At 39.9% G+C, this 23,277-nt stretch overlaps 1 protein-coding gene and 1 long non-coding RNA gene across 4 annotated transcripts in view; one reads left to right on the forward strand and one right to left on the reverse strand.

The window, feature by feature from the left end:
• Positions 1–5,918: 5,918 nt before the first annotated feature.
• On the reverse strand, positions 5,919–10,154 carry LOC111098096. Of its 2 annotated transcripts, XR_005367013.1 has the most exons (4): positions 10,077–10,154; positions 9,636–9,921; positions 7,884–8,046; positions 5,919–6,639 (listed from the first exon to the last, which is right to left on the reverse strand). It is a non-coding gene; the product is annotated as an uncharacterized LOC111098096 (long non-coding RNA). The 2 variants fall into 2 exon arrangements; XR_005367012.1 differs by lacking the exons at positions 9,636–9,921; positions 10,077–10,154 and adding an exon at positions 8,998–9,173 and having other exon boundaries at positions 5,930–6,639.
• Positions 9,159–23,277, forward strand: part of DCAF10 (DDB1 and CUL4 associated factor 10) — a 42,881-nt gene continuing 28,762 nt past the window's right edge. For both annotated transcript variants that reach the window (XR_005367011.1, XM_038552878.1), the window contains exons 1-2: positions 9,159–9,724; positions 18,775–18,888. Coding sequence is in view for 1 of the 2 variants with exons in the window: in XM_038552878.1 (XP_038408806.1) it covers positions 9,174–9,724; positions 18,775–18,888 (665 nt within the window). In the remaining variant the exon portion in view is untranslated. The remainder of the gene's footprint in view (positions 9,725–18,774; positions 18,889–23,277) is intronic.

Below are 23,277 nucleotides of genomic sequence, written 5' to 3' on the forward strand. Positions count from 1 at the left end.
TTAATATTGGTACTCTATGTTGCCAAATTACAAGACCCTTCTTTGAGCATAGACATTTGTTGTAAGCTTTTATTTTTCAAACTTGGTGGTAGAACTTAGAGGATTTTTTTTCCAAACAAAATCTTGTATGGAAGCCCATTATATAAAAAAAATAAAAATCCACCTGCTCCATTGGGAAAGGTTTGGAGCCCTCAGCCTCTAACTCAGTACCACTTTCACCTGTCCATTCCTCTCTACTTCCTAATCCCTGCCCCCAGCTGGTATATATATATATATATGGTTCTTTTTTTTTTTTTTTTAATTTTTTTTTTTATTATTTATCTATGATAGTCATACAGAGAGAGAGAGAGAGAGAGGCAGAGACATAGGCAGAGGGAGAAGCAGGCTCCATGCACCGGGAGCCCAATGTGGGACTCGATCCCGGGTCTCCAGGATCGCGCCCTGGGCCAAAGGCAAGCGCCAAACCGCTGCGCCACCCAGGGATCCCTATATGGTTCTTTATAATATGTCTTCTAGCTCAGTAACAGACTATTAGCATCTTTCATCAGGATGCTTTCAACTATAGGTAACAAAACCCAGTCCAGTTCATGTAACTGTAAGGACAGTTCAGTGTCCCATATAACAACAGGATGATTCCTGAGTTATTTAATCCAGTGGCTAAGTGGTAGAGCAGGATGAGGTTCTTAGCATTTTTTGGTTCTGTCTTCCTCGGTGTGATGACTCTTGTCCCCTCCTGGTCACTAGATTGCCATATAGTAGCAGAATACATCACATCCTTCCAGGGGTTAGGAGAATGCACCTCTTCCTCATATTATTTTTAGAGTGAGAAGAAAGCTCCCAGCTGATGTCCCCTTATTTTTTATTCAGTAGGTGTCACATGCCCATTCCTAGACCAATCACCAAGAATTGGAATAGAATAACCATAATTGGTTTGGACCAATCAGGATTCACCCACTAGGGTTAGAGAAGGGCTTAACCTTCCCTGAAACCAGTGGCAGTCTGGTATCTGAACAATATCCAGGTTCTGTTGTCAAGGGAGGAGGGGAGAAATGGCTGCTGAAGCCATTAGTTGGAGCTTCACAACAATGGAGCCAATAGTTGTCTGCTATAACATCCCATTAGGAAAGATACTGAAAAAAAAAAAAAAAAAAAAAAAAGGAAAAATACTGAAAAGCCAATGTCAAAATTCCAAGGCTGCCTCTTACTTTTGGCATGGCCTTGTCATGGCCAAGTCAACCTCTCTGGGCCTTAGTTTCCTTATTTGTAAACTGGGGATAGTGATAACTGCCTTCCTTACCTTACAGAGTTATGGAGAGGGATGTATGAAAGAACGTTACAAAGTACCTCACTAGGGGCACCTGCCTGGCTCAGTCAGTTAAGCGTCTGCCTTTGGGTCAGGTCATGATCCTGGGGTCCTGGGATTGAGCCCCCAAGTTGGGCTCCCTTAGTGGGGAGTCTGCTTCTCCCTCTCCTTTCCCCGCCCCCTGTCTCACTCTTGTCCTCTCCCCCTCTCAAATAAATAAATAAAATCTTTAAAACAAAACAAAAAAAACAAAGTACTTTACTAGTATCAAGGCTTCTTATTAATTTAATTCTTAGAAATAAATGAGCATCAGGCACCTGGGTGGTTTAGTCAATTAAGTGTCCAACTCTTGATCTCAGCTCAGGTCTTGATCTCAGGATTGTGAGTTCAAGCCCCACGTTGAGGCTCCACACCCAGTGGAGCCTCTTAAAAAAAAGATGAAGAAAGAAATGAGCACCACCAGGCCCTCTGTAAAAAGGTAAATCAGTAAAGCTTAAATTCTAAGAAGTGTCTTTTGGTTTAGTTATAACATTCACTGTCTAAATTTCACAAAATTACTTATCAAAAAATCACAAGTACCTTTAGAAGTAACACTATAAGTTATAAAAATACCCTAAAAGGTGAAGAAGGTATGTGTGGGTACTTCGACACCAAGGCTGTGGCCTTCCCATGATAGCATCTGGCATTCAACTGACAGTATAGTGACTAGCAGTTACTGTTACCTATTCTGCTCTTTTTTTTTTTTTAGATTTTTATTTATTTATTCATGAGAGACAGAGAGAGAGAGAGAGGCGGGGGGGGGGGGGCAGAGACCTAGCTAGAGGGAGAAGCAGGCTTCCTTGCAGGGAGCCTGATACGGGACTCGATCCCCAGACCCAGGATCACCTTCCGAGTGGAAGGCAGATGCTCAACTGCTGAGCCACCTAGGTGTCCCACCTATTCTGCTCTTAATTTTCATTTTATGTTTCCATGGTGCTTCTTCCTGCGGACAGGATTTTTACCAAATATTTTCAAAATGTTGTCTCACTGGCCATTGGAATTCAGAGCCTTCTTTGCTTATTACAATGCTACATACAACAAGGAAACAGGTAAATAGAAAAACAGTGCTAAATCATTCTTAGATGAAATCCAGATGCTTGCTTGCTAGAGTTTCTTCTCACATAGTTCCACATTACTGTGGAGCTAGAAAGAAGTTAAGAAAGACTAGTTTGTTGAGACATCCTTTGGATTCTGAAGCTGGGTTCTGAATTTAACTATATAACTGTCAATATAGAACCAAAATAAGTTAGGTAATGACTGTGGTTCATCTTTCTTATGTTGGGCTTAAAAGCCCTCTGGCTCCCTATAACCCCCTAAATGAAGTTCAGGGACTTCAGCCTGGCAATCATGGGTTTCTTACTTAGGATTCAAGGTAGGTTGCTGTTATCCACACCCAAAGATACAGTGGTTTATACAAGATTTTTATTTTCTCTCTTCTCACCTTACAGTCCCTATGTAAGCTGCTAAGGACCAAATTAGTGTTGTTTACTGTGTGGGATTGCCCTTGCCTACATGTTCATGCTGATTCACCACTGCTACCAGCAAAAAGAGCAAGAAGGGGCATTTATGGATACACATTCCTTTCCTTTAGGGTAATGACATGAAAGTCACACACATCACTTCTGTCTACATCCCACTGGCCAGAACTTAATCACATGATCACACTTAGCTGCAAGGGAGGCTGTGTACTCATATGCATGGCTAAAATGAAGGGATTCTGTTACTGAAGAGGAGACAGCATGTCACAATGAGACTCTGTGGCCTGACACCAGCCTGCCTTCCCAGCCTCATTTCCCTCAGCCTCTCTGTGTGTTCCATCTGTTGGAATGAAAGTAGACCTAATTCTACTCTGAATCACTCAGGTCTCATGATTTATTCACTCTTTACCTTTGTCCACCCTTTGTTGTGCCCCTGAGATGCCTTTCCTCCTGTCCATGCCTTGTGAATCTGATCTTTCCTTCAAAGTCCATCTCACCTGTCTTTACTTAAGAGATATTTTCTTCTGTGACCCCCCACAGCATCCTTCATCTGTCCTTTTCCAGTGGCATACAGAGTGCTGACTGCCCTACCTTTTCACAGCTTCCACAGCTCCTGTCTCCTGGTGGGAAGAGATAGATCCTGTGTTCACATCTGAGTTCTGCCACAAATGATGCACATGAACCTCAACAAGTACTTAAATGTCTCAGAGCTTTGGTTTCCTTATTAGTAAAATGGTATTAATACCCATTCTGTAGTGCTGGTACAAGGATGAAATAAGGTTACATATGTAAAGTTCCCAGAATGTTACCAGTGCCAAAATGAATTCCTTCCTTCCTTGCCTCTCCCTATCCCCATGTAGTAGGTCCCCTGAGGTTAGGAGGTCTTTTTTCTTTTTCCTTCCTCTTTTGAATGTGTTAGTCCAGTACCTGGTGGGCCTCAGAAATTGTTTCTGGAACTTTAGTAATATATTCAACACATATTTTCAGAGCAACCCCTATATGTCAGGCACTCCTTTGAACAAGTCAGAAAAATTTCTAGGCTTTCAGATGTATTTTAGAGAGGAGAAAAGAATGAACAACTAAAGAAAATAAAAGAACAGGTTAACTTCAGAAGTGTTGAGTATTATGAAGAAAATAAATAGCGTAGTTGATAGCAAGAGACTGGGAATGAATGCTTAAGTGAAGGGGTAGGTGAGAAGGTGGGCAAATCTGTTGCTAAAATATGGCTGATCCAGGCAGCCCTGGTGGCTCGGCAGTGTGGTGCTGCCTTCGGCCCAGGGCATGAGCCTGGAGACCTGGGATTGGGTCCCACATCGGGCTCCCTGCATGGAGCCTGCTTCTCCCTCTGCCTGTGTCTGTCTGTCTGTCTCTCTCTCTTTCTCTCTTTGTCTCTCATGAATAAATAAATAAAACCTTTAAAAAATATGGCTGAACCTGTCTAGGTTCTTCTGACCTGATATCCAAGGCTTATGGACAGGTCTTCTCCCCTCCCTTCCTAAGCCAGCTCATTTGAGTTGACAAGGAACTCATCATTATAGTTGACCAGCCTGGCCAACAGGTGCCCATACAGCATGGTCGTCCACAGTACCTGGTACAGGGTCTACTCGAAGAACCCAGTGCTCTCTGACCAGGCTGGTGTCCATGTCCCTCCCCTGTGCCAGTTTCAGGGCATCTTCATATCTAAGGAAAAGGAAAGGTCCATGCCACTATGTGGTGCAGGGAACACCTGCTTCTCCCCAAGCCCCCCACCCCTGAGCTCTTCCCATTGCTTGAGTTCCCTTCCAGTCTCATCACTGTGCCCACCTGCTTCTTTCTTTGTGTACATGATGTTTGGGACTAGGGGTTAGCTGAGCCCCAGGTTTGTGGCAGACCTGATCCTGGATACCTGACAGACCTCTCAAATGCATACAGCTTCCTCTCCAAGTTGAGCCTTATTATAACCATTTTATCCTTGACGTTCAGTGCTGTCACTTAACATGGAGCATGCAACTAGAATATGACAGTCCAGGATCCCTGGGTGGCGCAGTGGTTTGGCACCTGACTTTGGCCCAGGGCGCGATCCTGGAGACCCGGAATCGAATCCCACATCGGGCTACTGGTGCATGGAGCCTGCTTCTCCCTCTGCCTGTGTCTCTGCCTCTCTCTCTCTCTCTCTGTGACTATCATAAATAAATAAAAATTTTAAAAAATTGTAGAATATGACAGTCCATTTTCAAAGCTTGCACTGTTTCTGTTACATTATATTGTTTGCATTTGCCAGTGTGAATTTAGCCACTAATTATTCCTCATGGGCCCAAACCAGTTTCTTAGGTTTTCTTTTATTTCTTGCTGCTGGCCCCAAGGTGTACCTGTCTGCCTCTCATTTCTAGAACTGCCTCCATCTTATCTTTCCCACCAAGAGGGGTTGTGAAATGGGTCTCACTCCCCCAGCCAACAACTTACTATCTCCTTCATCCAAAGCCAGGCCCTTGGGTGTCAGAGGTCATGCTAATTCTTCACAGAGAAATGAACTAAGGGTAAAGACACAGCAAACATGGGTTTGTCACCACCAAACTTAAAAAGTCCTGATCCCTATGCTGAAATTCCTGATCCTCTGGGCCAGGGAACAGAAACATCAGTTCTCTGCATTTATTCCTGAGGTCGAGGGTCATCAGTCTTCCCACCCCCCAGCTTACCATCCTGAGCCCACCTGAGTGGAGACCTTGTAAACTGTTCCTAAAGGGCTTCAGGTGCCAGCCTGAAGATAATTTTGGGATGGGTACATCCTCTCCCCCTTTGCTGTGCTGAGAACCTCCTGTCTACTTGCCAGACCTTTGTTCATCCAAGATCATTGCTTCTCTGGTGGCCATAGTGTGGGCTGTCATACCATGGTTTGCTGAACTATTCTACTCTTAGGTGTTTGGTGGTTTTCAGCATTTTTCTTGAGCAAGGGTAATGATTATAAATAAAATCTTTGGAATCAAATACAGTTAGAGTCAGTTCCCAGCTCTGCCTCTTTCTAACTCTATGACCTTGGGGAAGTCACTTGACCTCTCTGAGCTTTAGTTTCTTTGCCAATAAAATGGGGACAATAATAAAAATACTACTTCCTAGGATTTTTGTAAGCAATAACAAAATGAATATGAAGCATTGAGCACATTCTTATTAGCACATAGTAATTGCTGAGTGTTAGCTATTAATTTTACATATATTATGTCTTGTGTGGGATTAATTGGGGACAAAGGGATCTGAGCTTCACTTTACTCATAAGAAAAAGTTTGGATTTGGAGTCTTTATGTACTTAGAGTCTCTGAGTCTTGGTTCTGAGATTTTTGGTGCCATGAGTATTTAGAGGAGCTTGTAGCTGAGTGAGCAAAGAAGACTTCTTTGCAGAGGTGGGGTTGAGCCAGAGTTTCAGGTTTGCATCACACTGGAAAGTTTATTTTGTCCTGACTTTGCCCCTTTATTCTAACCTTGGGTCTTTTCATTTTGTTAGGCCTTTTGTTTTCTCGGCTGTATTGTGATGAACAGAGATTCTGCTTTTGACCGTGTGTTTTCTTGCAGGTCTGCGTGAAGTGGAGAAAGTCTAACCTCTCTGCTCGGGTGAAGGCAATGCTGGAGTTTGTACTTCTTATTTCCCAAGCTGATGATGTAATAGATGACCATTTCAAAAAGCTCGAGATGCATGGCTTCAATCGGGAAAATGCCTGGGATATCGCTGCCATTTCAGCCTTTTTTTTGCCTTGTCCATCTGCCTTGCTCATTTTGTCAATCTTGTTCCCAATAAAGAATGATGTCAAAGACATCAGGAGTGAATCTGCTGCTCCCAAAGTATAAAGCCTAAACAGCGTTATTTCAGGCACATGATATTATAAGGCATCACTTAGGAAGTAATTTTTTAAAAACATCTAGTCAGTAGATAGGGAAGAGAGTAAATGAATTGGCTTTCTGTCTGCTCAATGAGATAGATCCTAAGTGTTGGGAGTATCCAGGGACATGTGATACCGGGCTTAGGGGAAACATTTGCCAATTGCTTCCTTGTGTTGTGATCTGAAAGGAACATCAAGGGAAAGAAGTTCAGAGGATGCTTAGGCATTTCTGATGAACTGATATCTGTGAAGCTGAGCTGTTGAAGTTGAAAGTTTTTTAGTACTCAGAAATAGTGTTACATAGAAATTAGTCTGCATAAACTGTGATTTGCAGTCATTCCTGTTGACATGGTTGTGTTTGAAGGCTCTCAAAGGCAGTGGGTAAATAGCAGTCACAGAAAGTTTATCTTTAGTGCCTTCTCAAGTAACTTCTAGTAAATTTTTTTTAACTGATGGGTTGTAAAATCATGGTCATCTCAATAGAATTTTAGTCCTTAAATAATTTATTATTTTAGGTTTTAGCAAAAAATATTTGATAAGTGAGGACTCACATTTTAAATAGAAGCATAAGAAAGAAAGAAAACAAAACCTTTAGCATTACTGAATGACTTGTTTTGTGTTACAGCTGCTACTGCCCTTTTTTTTTGGTTAGCGTCTCAAGAATCATTCTTATTTTCTAGCTGATAGCGGTACATGCAAACCTACAAAATTTTTTCTTCCCATTTGGCTTCTCTAGATTCTCTAAATCGTTAGTGAATATTTCTTAACCACTTTTACTACTATTACCACTATACTGTGTTAATTTTGAATTGCCTGAACTGTGAAATCTGTTACCTTGAGGCAGCACAAACTTTCATTGCAGAGCTTGTATTTTTCTGTTGGAACTATATTATAAATACTTCGGAATATGTATGTAACCTTTTAAAATTGTTTTACTTAACCTATTAAAAAATAGTATTGGTAAATGGTCACCATAAAATTTTAGCCATTGGCCATAATTTAGGGGCCAAACAGGGGGCCTCTATTAAGCAGCCAGAAGTTGGGGGTCATTAAGGGACATTATTTAATTACAAAATAGACTTCTACACCGTCTACTTGTGGAGCAACATGGAGAGTATCTCCAGAGGAATGGATGCCTGATCTCTGAATTCAAGATGCTTGCTTTTTGCCTTTTTTTCAATCAGCTCATGGACAATAGCTGGAGAACTAACTTACCTGATGGGAGGACCTGCTGAATGTTCAGCCCTTTCTGAATCTCATTCTTACTGTAGAGATCCTTCAGATCTGTCCTCACAGGATAGCTCTTCTACAAAGATCTTCCAGGTTCCTCCTCAGTCATCACATGTGAGCCTTCTACAACATAGCTCTTGATCAAGGCCTAGAAGAGTTGTCAGTTCTTATATCCACCTTTCCCTTGTACCTCAAGCCTTGCTTTATTGTAGACTCTCCTTCCCTTCCCAAGACACACATCAGTTCCCATTAACTCTTTTACAAATGAGTTCTGTATATTGATCTCTAACAGCCCTGGTGAAGGGCCTTGCACCCGTCATGCCGTCCGTGCCCTGCCTGAAACATGTAAGCAGGATTTGACCTGGGGCTCTGTTGCTTGTAAGGTTGATTTGATTTAGGTCTCCAGCTCCACTCAGTGACTCCTGCTGGATATATGCTCCTTCCTGAGGAGAGGAAGACTTCGGCCTTGATAAAATCTTGACCTTACTGGGCAGTAGCTGGGAGTTGGGCAAATATTCAGAGCACTGATAGACACCATTTTCCAGGCTCTGTATAGACCTGGACTTCTTTTTTTTTTTTTTTTTTTTAATTTACTTGAGAAAGAGAGCAGGGGAAAGGGGCAGAGAGAGGAGGAGCGAGAGAATCTCAAGCAGACTCCCACTGAGCTGGGGTACCCTAGAAGGGCTCCATCTCACAACCCTGAGATAATGACCTCAGCTGAAATCAAGAGCTCCACACTTGACTCATTGATTGAACCACCGAGACGCCACAGATCTGGGCTTTTAGGGCAACGGTGAACTTGAGTCCTAGACTCCCAGTCTGAGTAGGCAATATACCGTGCCACTTACTATGTGGGACCTGCACATAATATGGAAGTTTTTTCCCCTTGTGACCTTAGAGTAAATTGGGGATAAGGATATAATCTTGGTCCACCACTTTGACTATTCAGGCCCACGCATCCCCAGACACACAGTCACGATGACTGACAACTACAGACTGTCGCAGGGGTGCCCTGATGCTAACACTGCCCTGTGCAGCCCGAGCCCTGAGTTCTCCCAGTTACGCTCAGACACAGCTGGTCGCCCCCGGTATAAAGCACCTGCCATGGGCGGTGTCCCCGCTTTCGCGGTCCCCAACGGATGGCGGTCGCGGCGGCGCGCGTTTCCCAGCCGGCGGGGTTAGGCGGTCGCACGCCGGAAGTGGCGGCTGGAGCGGGAGCGCCGAGGTGTCTGCCGGCGGGGCAGCGGCCGGGAGCGGGGGGCGGGTGCGTCGGTCATGTTTCCCTTCGGGCCCGGTAGTCCCGGAGAGGATGGGACGGCCGGAGCCGGGGCCGAGGAGCCGGCACCCCGCGCGGGGCAGGCGGCAGCCGGCGGGCCGCTCCCTTCCCCGCCCGCTCCGCCGCAGCCCGGGGCTGACGCAGCCCCTCCCCCGTCGCCCTCCCGGAGCCCTCGCCGCCCCGGCGCCCCCTCGCTGCCCCTGGCCGCGCGCGTCGGGGAGCTTGGGCCGCCCGGAGCCCTGGACTCCTCAGCCGCTTCCGCCCAGGGAGAGCCGTCACCGCCCTCCCCGCCGCGTCGGCGACCCGGGCCAGACTGCAGGGCCGGGAGCCGGGGCCGCCACGGCCTCGGCGTCGGCCTGGGCGGCCCCGGCGCCCGGCTGTTCGGGTGGCTGAGAGAGCGCAGCCTGGGCCGCGGGCTGTTCGTGGACCCGGCGCGGGACAATTTCCGCACCATGACTAACCTCTATGGTTCCATCCATCCCGCGGACTCGGTGTACCTCAGCACCCGCACCCACGGCGCCGTCTTCAACCTCGAGTACTCGCCCGACGGGTAAGCGCGGCCCCTCGGAGGGCGGGTGCCCGCCTCCGCCTGCCTCTGCTGCCCGTGGGCGGCGGCCCGCTCGGGGGCCGCCGGCCTGCAGGCCCCCCGACACTCTCTGAAGCGCTCTGTGGCTGTTGGAGGTCCCGGCCCGGCCCTTGGAGGTAGGCAGGCCCGGGACTCGTTTGTGCGCCTCGGGACGCGGAGCTCTGTGAAGCAGAAATGCGTGGGGCCCGTCACCCCGCGGGTCTGCCAGAGCCAGGCCCGAGCTAGGGTTCTCTGGTACACAGTACAGGCCTAGCAAACTACGCGCTGAGGAGATGCTCATTCTTTCCCTGTCATCCCAGGCTTGCGCTTTTCTCACCGAAGCTTCTGGCAAGGGTAGGGAGCCTGCAGATTCCATGTACTCTGTGCCTGACCTGCCGTGAGGGGACAAGTGTGCGTGTTCCTTTGCTCCTGGAGGATACTAAGACGCGGCAGCGGGGTGTCCTGGGATGCGGGGCATTTGTGAACTTCCCCAGCCAGGACGACGTGCTTCTGCCTCCTGGCAGATTAAATATTTCCTATTCGGTCTCGGTTTACTCTGCGTTATGAGGAATTTTCAAAATAATATGTATTTTTTTAAAACTTTGGTGAATACACGAACAAGTTCAACAACAAAGGAAGAAAATTACACACAGCCCCACCCTGAGAGGAGATAGTTAATATAATAACTCCGACCTAATCAAGGCCTCTGGATTCTAGTCATTTGCGTAGCTGTCCACTTATTCATTCCCTCATTCAATAAATACTTGTTGAGCACTTGCTATGTTCTAGATGCAGAAGTTGCAGTGGTGAGCCAAACCAGCTAATGGCACCACCAGTCTTACTAAACTTGGGACTTACTGGTTCAACTACATGCCAAATAACCGTACTAAAAATTTCATAATGTGTATTTGTAAATCGAGATAAAGGCTTGAAGGAACCGACTGTACACACCAGGGTGTTTGAGGTTTGGCTGTAAAAGTGACATTTAACCAAAAAAACAGAAAAAAATGAGTAGAAGATGAATTCACCAAGATAGGGTGGGGGAGGAGATAGAAGTAGTCCAGATGGAGGAATTGGTATGTCAAAGGACTTATGGTTGGAGGGCCAGTATGTCATGTTAGAGAAGCTGAAAGATGATGGCTTAACAAGGCAAAATGTTTTGCTTAAGAAAAAACTAAAATGTGCTAGGAAGGAGAAAAGTAGCAGAATTTGGAATCACAGTGAGGAGGTACACCATATTCCACTTCATTGATGCATTTGCTTCTTCCTAATTATACTTGGTACTAGGATCTCTGGGGTTTCTACTTATAGCAGTTGGGTGGAACCTGTAGCAATGAATGTGCTGAATACAGGTAAGGAGGAGGAACTACTAAAGTTTATTCATGTAACCTTCCTTCCCTAGTGCTCTCTCCAACAAAGCCCTATTCCTAAAGCTCCTCCCAAAATAGGAAGAATCTCTCCCTCATAAACATTCAGTTCTTTTCTTCTCCATACCCCAACTCCTCTCACCCTCCTATCTGTTCTGTCAGGCTTTCAGAAATAGCTGTTTTTACTCTTTGGAAGTGAGATTTTAGGTACATGATGAGAGGGGTAGAATGAGTTATGAAGAGGAAATTCCCATTGCCAGTGCTATTAGAATGAGGAATATATTACTGATAGTTTTGTTTGAACCAGGACAACATAGTCCTGTACAAACATTTTTGTAAAAAGTATTTAGGCACTCTGGTACTTAAATAATTTAATAATGTTTAATTTGCAATTGATATATACTCATTCTAGAAAATCTAGGCAATAAATGAACAGAAAGAAGTTAAACATCACTTATAATCCCAGAGCTTAAAAGGCTGTCCAAGGAATTTTGTGTGTGTGTGTGTTGTTTATATTTTAAAGGTATTTATTTAAGTAATCTCTACACCCAATGTAGAACTCGAACTCATGACCCGGAGATCGAGTCACATGCTCTTCAACTGAGCCAGCCAGGTGCCCCTGCGTATGTTTATTTTAATATAAACATGGAATCATGTTATTTTGTTGCCTGTTCTTTTTTATGCAATATATGGTGAATTACCTATGTTAATATATTTTTACATTATTTAACATTTTTCATTAATTTAAGTAAAACCTCTAGAAACATTTTTAGATTTATATCCTCATGATAATTCTCTAGAATGGGTGAAAGTTATGAAGATTTTGGAGACCTATTATTAAATTCCCCTATGTGAAGATTTTGCTAATTCTCATTCTATCACACACACATGAAAGTGCCCGTCTCCCCATACTTTTGCCAGTATTACACATTGCCATTCTTTTTCATCTGTGTCAAGGTGATAGATGAAAATAGTTAAATGTTATAATTTTTTAGTATTCTTACTACGTCTAATATGCTTCAGATTTTTATAGGACTTAATTTTATAGAAAAATGACACCTGTGTTATATGAGATAATTTCTTATATCCTTCAGTTATATGGGTTAAATCAGCTTACTGGGTACCATTATCACTGTTATTTATAAGGACTTCTCAGTACAGAGAAGAAGTGACACAGAAGGTTAGAATTAAAATTAGGAATTTAATAGAGACCAGACTGGAAAAATTTGACACTAAAAAAGAAATGAAAGGATACCTGGAGTAGAGGTAATTTCTAAAGAATTCTAAAAATGTTTTTACAGTAACAATATAATCAAAAGAAGTATCACTTCCTAAGAGGACATTTTATAAAATGAAATTTGATGTTAATAGATTAGAGAATAATATGTGGAAATTTGTCAGGCTTTCTTTTATGAAAACACATCAGGCACTGCTATAGAGAGTAGTATTGGAAAATAAAAATGAAGAAATTATCTAGACTGGAGGCCAGAAAGATGCAGAGATTGGAAATATGAAGGAGGTTTAGTGACATGGCGCATAGACAAAAAAGGCATACTATATATTTGGTCAGCTCCTGAAGAAAATGAGATAATGGGAAAAATAACAAAAAAAAAAAAAAAAAACAATTTGAAGAGATAATAGCTGGGAACTTGAAGAACTTAAGAAAGTCACAACATCATGATTTAAGATGCCCAATAGACCCCAAGCAGGAATCCTTTCTAGGCATACAGTGACTCTAAAACAAATATTAAAATCTTAAAAGCTAGAGAAAAAAGACCTTCAAAGGAGTACTTAATGAGAGTGATAATTTAAAAAGATGGAACTAAAATTGAAGAAAATAATAAATTTTGAAGGGGTGTTCTAAATTTCTTATTTTCTTCAGGAAGAATTTGACATATTAACTGTAGTTTTTAATGTTTGCATATTAAAGTTTGCAAGATTGCAAGACCAAAAGATAAGAAAAGATATATTATTTCCAGACTACTCGAGGAAAAAATAGTGCAATGAGAAAAAAATATTCCAAGAGAAGACAAGAAAGGGAAAGAAAAAAAGTAGAAAAGGTATAATAAATAAAAAACCAAAGAATGGCCAAAAATAAGTCTAAATATTGCTAATTACAGTAAATATAATAGTACTAGATGTTCAGTAGGATAGACGAGAATATATCAAACGCACTCTAAAGCTGGTGAGCTATATTACTATACAAACTAGGATTTAAGGCCAAATTACTAGAGATAGGAGATCACATCATGTTCACAAAAGCTCAATTCACGAGAAAGATAAACAGTTTTGAATTGAATGAGTCTTTTAAATTGAAAATCTATGAATCAAAAATTGGTAACTTAAGGAGAAAATGGACAAATTTATCATAGAGGAAGATTTTAATGTACATTATAGTATACCTCAGTCAGGTAGACACAAAACATATGATAAACACCACCGCTTAATAAAATCTTGCTCTGACCAGCAGTATACTGCATTCAGACCTGATACTCAGCTAGTACACATTGTTTCAGCTGTACCAGTTGTTAAAGTATTGATATATGTCCGTAGTGGTTAAATAGTTAACTGCCCCAAGATCACTGAATGTCTTCCATGGAACCTCCCAGAGCAACCCATTATATACCAACTACAGAATTAAGAGCTGGCACTGCAAGCTGCCAACAAACATCTCACTTGAGAGCTATAACATCAGTTCTAATTGCTCTTTATCCATGCTAGATACACTCCCCACCACAAAAAATCTTTAAGATAATACCCAGTGACCATTTGGCTTCCCTAAGTGTGGGGCTGCCTGCCTTTCACAGGCAATCTCAGAGTCATTCTCACATAGTCATTTGTGAGAACTGCAGCCTCTGGGGAGTTCCAGAGAGATGAACAGGGCAATCAGATGAAAGTAACACTATTGTAGGCAGTATCCAAACATACTCTTGGTATAATGTGTACTCCCATGACAGATTTCAATCCACAGCAGTTGAGTGGGGCCTATGGGGATGATTTATGTCAGTACTCCTGGGATACAGATCCCTAATTTTATCATTCCTATTGAATTTCACCATTATTTAGTGGGATCGTTTTGCTAAAACCCACTGAATACCTGCCCATCATGGGTGTCAGCAATACTCATTTTATTAATGAAAATGACCACCAACATAAATCTCAGTACCAGGAATATTTAATTGAGGAAACAAAAGCAGGAAGGTCATTCTGGCTTATGCTTTTAACCGCTGTATTATATTACTTCTCATCTGGGCTGAAGGATTAGGTCTGGTACAATTAAACATGACAATCAACAGATTGTTTTGTGGCATAGTTATTAATATAATTGAATACATATTTAATGTACAAAATAGCAAGTGTTAAAAAATTGTTAATATACTTCAGAAAAGCTAAGAAGAATATTTAGCCCCATGAATAGTTCTGTTAATGTTAAATAATTTTTTTACTTACAAAGATGACAGCTAAATTTTTTTTTTTAAGATTTTATTTATTTATGTGACAGAGAGTGTGAGCACAAGTAGGGGGAGCAGCCAGCAGAGGGAAAGGGAGAGGGGAAAAACAGGCTCCCCTCAGAGCAGGGAACCTGATGTGGGGCTTGATCCCAGGACCCCAAGATCATGACCTGAGCCCAAGGCAGACACTCAACTGACTGAGCCACCCAAGTGCCCCCACTACAAATTAATTAATGTGGACATTCTTGGAGGGGCTTTATGCAATTTCCTACATCCATTCATGGTGCAGACAAGGGCATCTGGGTCAAAGAAAAGATTATGGCAACAATTTCCAAAAATTGATAAATAATGGAAATTACTAGAATACTTTGATGAGCAACTTAATTAGAACTTCACTTGGCACACATTTTTATAATCTATAGGTTAGTTTATTTTGAAGATGTTTTAAATTTTTTATTCATAGGTTAACTTATATTGCTATTGAATGTCAAACATCTATTTTTTTCAAACATTTTTTTAAAAAGATTTATTTATTCATGAGAGACAGAGAGAGAGAGGCAAAGACACAGGAAGAGAGAGAAGCAGGGCTCCATGCAGGGAGCCTGATGTGGGACTCGATTCCGGGACCCCAGGATCACGTACCAGGCCAAAGGCAGGCGCTGAACCGCTGAGCCACCCAGGGATCCCCTTTTTCAAACATTTTAAAATCTCATACTTGACTATATGTAACAGCTATCTCCTGCTTGCTTTTTTTTTTCAAACACATGTTAGATTTATAAAATTTTCACTGATAAGGCCACATTTCAAAAGATTATCATAGAAGGGATGCCTGGGTGGCTCAGCGGTTGAGCTTCTGCCTTCAGCCCAGGGCGTGACCCTGGAGACCCAGGATCAAGTCCCACGTTGGGCTCCCTGCATGGAGCCTGCTTCTCCCTCTGCCTGTGTCTCTGCTTCTCTCTCTCTCTCTCTGTCTCTCATTAATAAATAAATAAAATCTTAAAAAAAAAAAGATTATCATAGAATTAGAGTTTCTCAACACAATGTAATCATTAGAAATGAATAACAAAAAAGATAACCAGAAAAACCTCATGTGTTTTCAAGTTAAGAAAACATTTATAAATAACATATGGGCCAAATAAATGATAATGGAAATTAGAAATATTTAGCACTAAGTGATAATGAAAGTACCATATGTCTAAAAACTTGTAAGTAGGGATCCCTGGGTGGCGCCTCGGTTTGGCGCCTGCCTTTGGCCCAGGGCGCGATCCTGGAGACCCGGGTTCGAATCCCACATCGGGCTCTCGGTGCATGGAGCCTGCTTCTCCCTCTGCCTATGTCTCTGCCTCTCTCTCTGTGTGACTATCATAAATAAATAAAAATTAAAAAAAAACTTGTAAGTAAAACTGTACTTAGTAGGAAAATTACAATCATTAATAAACTGGAAAGGAAGACAAGGAAAATTAATGAGCTAAGTATCCATCTGAAATAGGGAATAGTGAAGTTATCTGCAAATAATAGCAAAGTAAGTTTGAAGAAAGCAGAAGGAAGGAAATATAGTAACAGTAGAATTTCAATACAAATACTCAACAGAGAAAATCTTGTCTTTGAAAAGACAAATAAAAATGAAAAACACTCATATTGATGAAGTGAATCCCCTGGGCATCAGAGTGACTCTTGATTTCGGCTCAGGTCACAAACTCGGGTGTGTGAATGGAGCCACACCTCAGGCTCTTGGTGCTGAATCTGCTTGTCCCTCTTCCTGCTCTCACAGGCACTCTCTCAAAATCTTAAAAAAAAAAAAAAAAAAAAAAAAATCCCCAGGGACACCTGGGTGGCTCAGCAGTTGAGTGGCTGCCTTTGGCTCAGGGCATCGTGATCCTGGAGTTCTGGGATTGAGTCCTACATCAGGTTCCTTGCATGGAGTCTGCTTCTCCCTCTGCCTGTGTCTGCCTCTCTCTTTGTCTCTCATGAATAAATAAATGAAATCCTTAAAAAAAATCCCCAAGTAAATCATATTCAGAGTAAAAGGGGACATAATTTCAGATGCAAGAGATAGAGATTGTAGCTTTCCAGAAATAGAGTAGGTGGTTTGGACCAACCTTTCAACAGAGAATAATTAGAAAAGCTAGAAGAAATATAAAATATTTAATGTAAGGTATAAAAAGATTATGTTTGAAGAGATTGGAAAATTAAGGCAATAGGTAAATTTCAGGACCAAGATCTACAAAAGGAGGGAAGCCAGAAATTGAGCCCACCATTTTAGCCAACTGAATTAAGCAGTATGGTAGAAATGAAAAGTATAGAAAATAAAATAATGTAAATCACTACACTAACATATTGAAGGAAAAATCTAGGGTAATTTCAATAAATGTTGGAAACCATTTTATACAACTGAAAATATATTAATGGAAAAACAGCAAATTTGAGTAGAACTTCCTTAATCCAATAATAGGAATCTACTCCCAAAAAAGAAAAGAAACTCTACAGCAAACATTGTACTTTAATGATGAAACGGTGAATGTATTCTTAAAAAAACAGGAATGAGAGGAGTGCCTATTACATTCACATTTGCATTTAACATTGTACTGAAAGTCTTAGCCAGTGCAGCAATGAAATAAGTATTAAACAAGAACAGAGCATTTGTTTATAGATGTATGATTATCAACAAAACCTAAAGTATAAAACTTACAGATAAAGTATTAAAATAGCAAGATTGATGGATAAATAATTTTAAAAATCCATTGCATTTCCGTACACCAATAACAAACAAAATTTTAAAAGAACATTTACTAGGGACGCCTGGGTGTCCCAGTCGGTTGAGCGTCTGCCTTCGGCTCAGGGTGTGATCCTGGGATCCAGGATCAAGTCCCACATCGGGCTCCTTGCAGGGAGCCTGCTTCTCCCTCTGCCTATGTCTCTGCCTGTCTCATTAATATATAAATAAAATCTTAAAAAAAAAGGAAAGGTCTGAAATGAGACAGTACTAAATATCATAAAGGAAAAATTAAGTTTGACTATATCTAACTGGTTTGGTAGGATATATGCCAAACCTTTTGCAGTACATTTTAATAGATATTGATACAGAAATATATAATTTTGCTATATATGACTTTTTTTTTCTAAGTTGCCTCATCTATGCATGTTTTTTCTACAACCAGCTCTTTTATTTAAAAATGTTTTGGGGGCAGCCTGGGTGGCTCAGCGGTTTAGCGCCGCCTTCGGCCCCAGGCCTGATCCTGGAGACCTGGGATCAAGTCCTGCATGGGGCTCCCTGCATGAAGCCTGCTTCTCCCTCTGCCTGTGTCTCTGCCTCTCTCTCTCTCTCTCTCATGAATAAATAAATAAATATTTTTAAAAAATGATTTGGAAGCACCAGGGTAGGTCGGTGGGTTAGGTGTCTAATTCTTGATTTCTGCTCAGGGGCATGAGATTGAGCCCTGCATTGGGATTCTCTCTCTCCGTCTTCCTCCGCTTCTCCCCAACTTCACTCCTTAGCTCTCTCTCAGGAGTATGCTCTCTCTCTTTCAAAAAATATATATGTTTTGGAGTTCTTTCATATCCATATGAAACTATCCCTTTCCTTTTAAATGTTGCACCATAGGGGCACTTCAGTGGCTCAGTAATTGAGTAGTCTGCCTCCGGGTCAGGTCATGTCCCCAGTGTCCTGGGATCGAGTCCCATATCGCCGGGACCCTGCTTCTCCCTCTATGTGTCTGTCATTCTCTCTGTGTCTCTCATGAATAAATAGATCTTTTAAAAAATAAAATAAAAATAAATGTTGCATCATATTGCAAAGTATTACATATCATGGCTATATAATCAATCATTCCTCCTTTCATGTACATTTAGGTTACTTTCAGTTCCTCATTATGGTGAAATATATCTTTATATATGCTTCTTTGTATTTATAAATGATTATTTCTTTAGATTAAGTTCCCATAAAAAATTGCTCAGTCAAAAAGTACACACATTAAAAAAAGTTTGATACATCAGGTACTCTCCAAACCTAAGCTGTACCAGTTTATGCTCCACTATAATGTTTGAGAGTACCATTTCCTACTATTGCCAAGAGCAGATAGTTTCAGTTTTTGAGATATTTGCTTCTAACATGAGCAAAAAGAAGTTATTTATTATAGTTTGTGTAATTATAAATAAGTGAATATCAGTAATAAGAGAGTGCTAGAAAACTAAAGAAAAATGTGTCCTTTGCTTTCAGGTCAGTGCTGACTGTTGCTTGTGAACAGACTGAAGTTCTGCTTTTTGACCCTATATCTTCAAAGCACATAAAAACACTTTCTGAAGCTCATGAAGACTGTGTAAATAATATCAGGTTAGTGTTATAGTGAAATTTACAGTGTGACACAAAATATTCTATTTTGAAAGTTAATGAAACTTTGTAATGTTTTGCCCAGCAGTGCTAGATATACATTTGTGAATTGTGAATTTTATCCCTTGTGAAATATATCCCTTTAATTACAAAACTTACTGTTAACCATTTTGGATTAGAATCTTTCTGACATGCATTTTTACTCCCATATGATTTTACCTTTTCTCTTCATATGTCAGGGTCATCATTATGAACCTCAACCATGTACTATGACAATCCTGCAATGTCTTTGGGCTAGTGATCTGTATAGAATTATGACAGTCCCATCACTAGGCTTCTCTCACCCCTAACCCCAAATCCAAACTTTTGAGAGGAAAAAACACATATGCACAGAGAACTTCTTTCTAAAAGCATGTTGGAAACTCCTTAAATTCTCAATAATCTGGGAAGTAAATAACAATTGAACAGCTTGGTGGATTAATATGCAGTCATTAAAATGATGGTCACAGGGACTACATAACAACATGGACAAATGCTTGGGACAATATAGGTTAAAATCATGATAAAAATCGTTAAAAATATGACATGAAGCAGAAGATAAGGAAGTATTTTTCAGTGCTAACATGGGATGGTTTAGAATGAATGGATAATGAATAATTTTCTGTTTTCTAAACTATGTAATAAGATTATATTCCTTTTATAATGATTACTTATAATGTTCAAAAAAAAGAAATGTGGAAATTACTTCTAGTCACGGTGACACCCTGAATTTTGATGTACCTCTATGCTCCAAACACATAGAACAATAGATTAAATAGCACAAAAGATATAGCCAGGCTCTGAAACAACATAAACATTTTTGTGGGCCAGAAGTGGAACACAGACACAAGCTGTTACAGGGCTGAAACCACAAGGCCACTGGGTTTTGAGTCTGGTACTGAAGTGTAGTAGTTTTAGTTCCTGTCAAGAATCAAAAGTACTAAAGTGCTTCATGTGAGACAGGAACCAGAGCCCTAATTACTACCAAAGCCATGCATTTGGCTAGAATACCTGTCCCATTTGTGAAAGGCCAAAAAAAAGGAAAACAACTATTCACTACCTGAGGCCATGGGTTTTGGCTGATAAGATACAACCTCATGGCCAGGAAATGAATAAAGTTATTACTGAGTCAGTGATTGAATGTATATGTATGATAGCTCCAATATCAGTATAAAACTGGAGGCCTTAATGTCATTATAAGGTCCAATTGTGGATTAGGGGTTTAGAAATTCAAGTGGGGGCAGTTATAAAATCATTAAATAGGAAAGAGAGGAAAAAATAATTAAAAACCTTTCTTACTTTAAAATAAGCCTATAACCAAAATTCTAAAACTCATGAAGACATTTAATATTAATATAAAAATCAACTAAAACAAGCATTTTTTCTGGATGAAATTAATTTTATGGAGTAGTCCAACAAAAACTTTATTTTTAAAAATAAATTATTTATTTTTTTTTGACTAGGTAATACATGCACGTGGTACAAAATTCAAAGGTACAAAAGGGTAAACAGTGAAAAGTAAGTCTGTCTCCCACCTCTGTCCCCTAGCCACCCAGTTCCCCTCCCCAGAGGCAACCACTATTACCAATTTCTTGCTATCCTTTTTGAGATAGTCTCTGCATGTACAAGCATATACACCCACACATACATACACTTTTATATAAATGGTAGCATTCTACATACACAATTATATACCTTGGCTTTTCCCTTTATAACATATTTAGAAATCATTCCATGTTAGTGCCAATGGGATGATCTTATTCTTTTTAACGGCTGCATAGTATTCCATTGATTGGAAGAAACCTTAAAGCATTTTTAGGATGCTCAAAGAAATAAGTTAACTGATACTTTCCATTTAAAGATAACTCAAAATTATGAAACAAAAGAATTGAAACAAGAAACAGGTTAATGTGGAAAAGAAGCAACTACAATTCTTAGAAATTAAAAATGTACTTAGTATAAAAAAATTAAAAGATAGGATAAATTTTATCCTTTATGCCATTGATGAAGGAATTAATGGGTTCAAAAATACTAAGAGTACTTAACTTAAAAGACATTGAGAATTAATTGAGAGATTCCAATGTATATATTTAAGAATTACAGAAAAAGAAGATGCAGAGATTGGTGGAGAGGCAGAGAATTTTAAACATTGAAGAAGCTCCTGAATCTTTGCATCAAAAGTAAACTCTAGAGTGTCAAGTAGGTTAAATAAAGATAAATTTATCTACATTTAGACAGGTTGTAGTAAAACTCTAGAATATCCAAGATAAGTAGAAAATCTTAAAAGCCACTTAAGTTAGAAGCCAGATTACCTACAGAGGTATAATTTAGCATTATAACAGAAGGCTTCTCATCAGCAACAGTTGATGCTAGGAGATTATGTAGTACCATCTTAAATACTAAGGGAAAATAATGCCCAATGCCTATCATATCCAGGTAAACTATTATCCCATAATGAAGAATTTAATTAGGTGAAATGACAAATGTTATTAATTATTAATAGCAGAAAGATAATAATTTAGGTTTTTGGGGGAAGCATATTTAAAACAAAGTTTAAACTAGAAGTCTAGGTTTATTTTCTACTAGTCAATTAAAAAGAAAAAAACATGAAATTAATTTTTAGTAACGTTTACCCTCGTAGGACTAAAATATTATCATTTCAACATGTAATCATTATAAAATTTTTTGAGGGATCCCTGGGTGGCGCAGCGGTTTGGCGCCTGCCTTTGGCCCAGGGCGCGATCCTGGAGACCCGGGATCGAATCCCACATCGGGCTCCCGGTGCATGGAGCCTGCTTCTCCCTCTGCCTGTGTCTCTGCCTCTCTCTCTTTCTCTCTCTGTGACTATCATAAATAAATAAACATTTAAAAAAAAAAAAAATAAAATAAAATAAAATTTTTTGAGATATTTTAGTTTCATTTTTTAAGTAAAATTTTCAAAATCTAGTGTTTTATACTTAGAGTACAACCCAGTTCAGACTGGCCACATATCAAGGACTGAAAAGCCACATGTGGCTGATGGCTACTGAACTGGACAGTATAGCTTTAGATGGTAACAACAAATAGGTTGTGTGTAATATTGTAAGGTTCATATCATGTTTAGGAAGAAGATAGAAATATTAAGTAATTTTAGACTCTTTCAGAACAATATATAATTAAATATATACAATGAAAAAAACTAAATTAAAGGTAAGTAAAATAGCAGACATACAGTATGTAGCTAGCTTCCAAAGCAGTAGAAGTGGGGGGACAGGGAATATTGAAAGCTTGATTAGTTTTCAGTGGAAGATAGGAAAGCTTAAAAAAGTAAGTAAGTAAGTAAATAAATAAATAAATAAATAAATAAAACAAAGGAAAGGAAAGGAATGATAAGTAGAAAACAAGAAATAGAAATAGACCCAGTATATGAGTAGTTCATAGTAAGTATAAATGGATTGACTTCTTTATTAAAAGACACAGAAACAGCAATTTGAACAAAAACAAGAATCATCTGTATATTCCTTAGAGAGATACCACACTAAAAAAACTAATGTAGATTATCCTTATTGGACAGATGGAAGACCAAAGATTTTAATAAGGATAAAGTGTAACAGTACACATTAATAAACGGAAAAATCAACTAAGAACATATAATAATTATGAACTTCTGTATACAACTTGAAATTTGTATATTTCAAAAAACAACAAACCCAAAACAAAGCAGATAAGGAATTACAAGTTTAAATCATAATAAGAGAGAAATTTTAATACATTTCCATCCCAAACTAGTAAATCAAATAGATAAAAATTAAGCTATAAAAGTTTTTTAAATATCTTAGACAACCTTTCTACTAAAAATATAAATGAGGGATAAGATTTTTTTTAATATATTTTTTAATGTAAAGTTGAGCTGATAAGAAAGGAATCCTAGAGACAAAAATGAAGTAGAAGCTAGAATGCAAAGAAATAAACAGGTTCAGCTGGCTTTTACCCTGGCTTTTATCTGCCAAATGCAGGTGACCTTGAGCTTCTCCTTCTGATATGTATAAGGAGTTATAGTGGACAGGAGAGTTAATTCTATGGCCAGTTGAAGATGAGGAGTCTAATAGAAAATTGTACTCCTAAGGGCTATTCTTAACAGCATAACAGTGATCTAGAAACATACCACTTTGTTCATGTAGATCATGACATTGGTAGAGAAGTGTCAGAAAATTTCCTCAGTAAATGTCTAACCACAAGTCAGCATTCATGCATGTGTGGGGCCCAAATTCATACTACCATATGTTCCAAAACCATCTAGCCAGCAATTTAAAATTGGATCTAGGCTGGTAGTACTGCCAGGTACCTGCAAAAACAAATGCAAGTCTTCTCTGA

The sequence above is a fragment of the Canis lupus genome, chromosome 11 (assembly GCF_011100685.1).
Source record: "Canis lupus familiaris isolate Mischka breed German Shepherd chromosome 11, alternate assembly UU_Cfam_GSD_1.0, whole genome shotgun sequence".
NCBI lineage: Eukaryota > Metazoa > Chordata > Mammalia > Carnivora > Canidae > Canis > Canis lupus.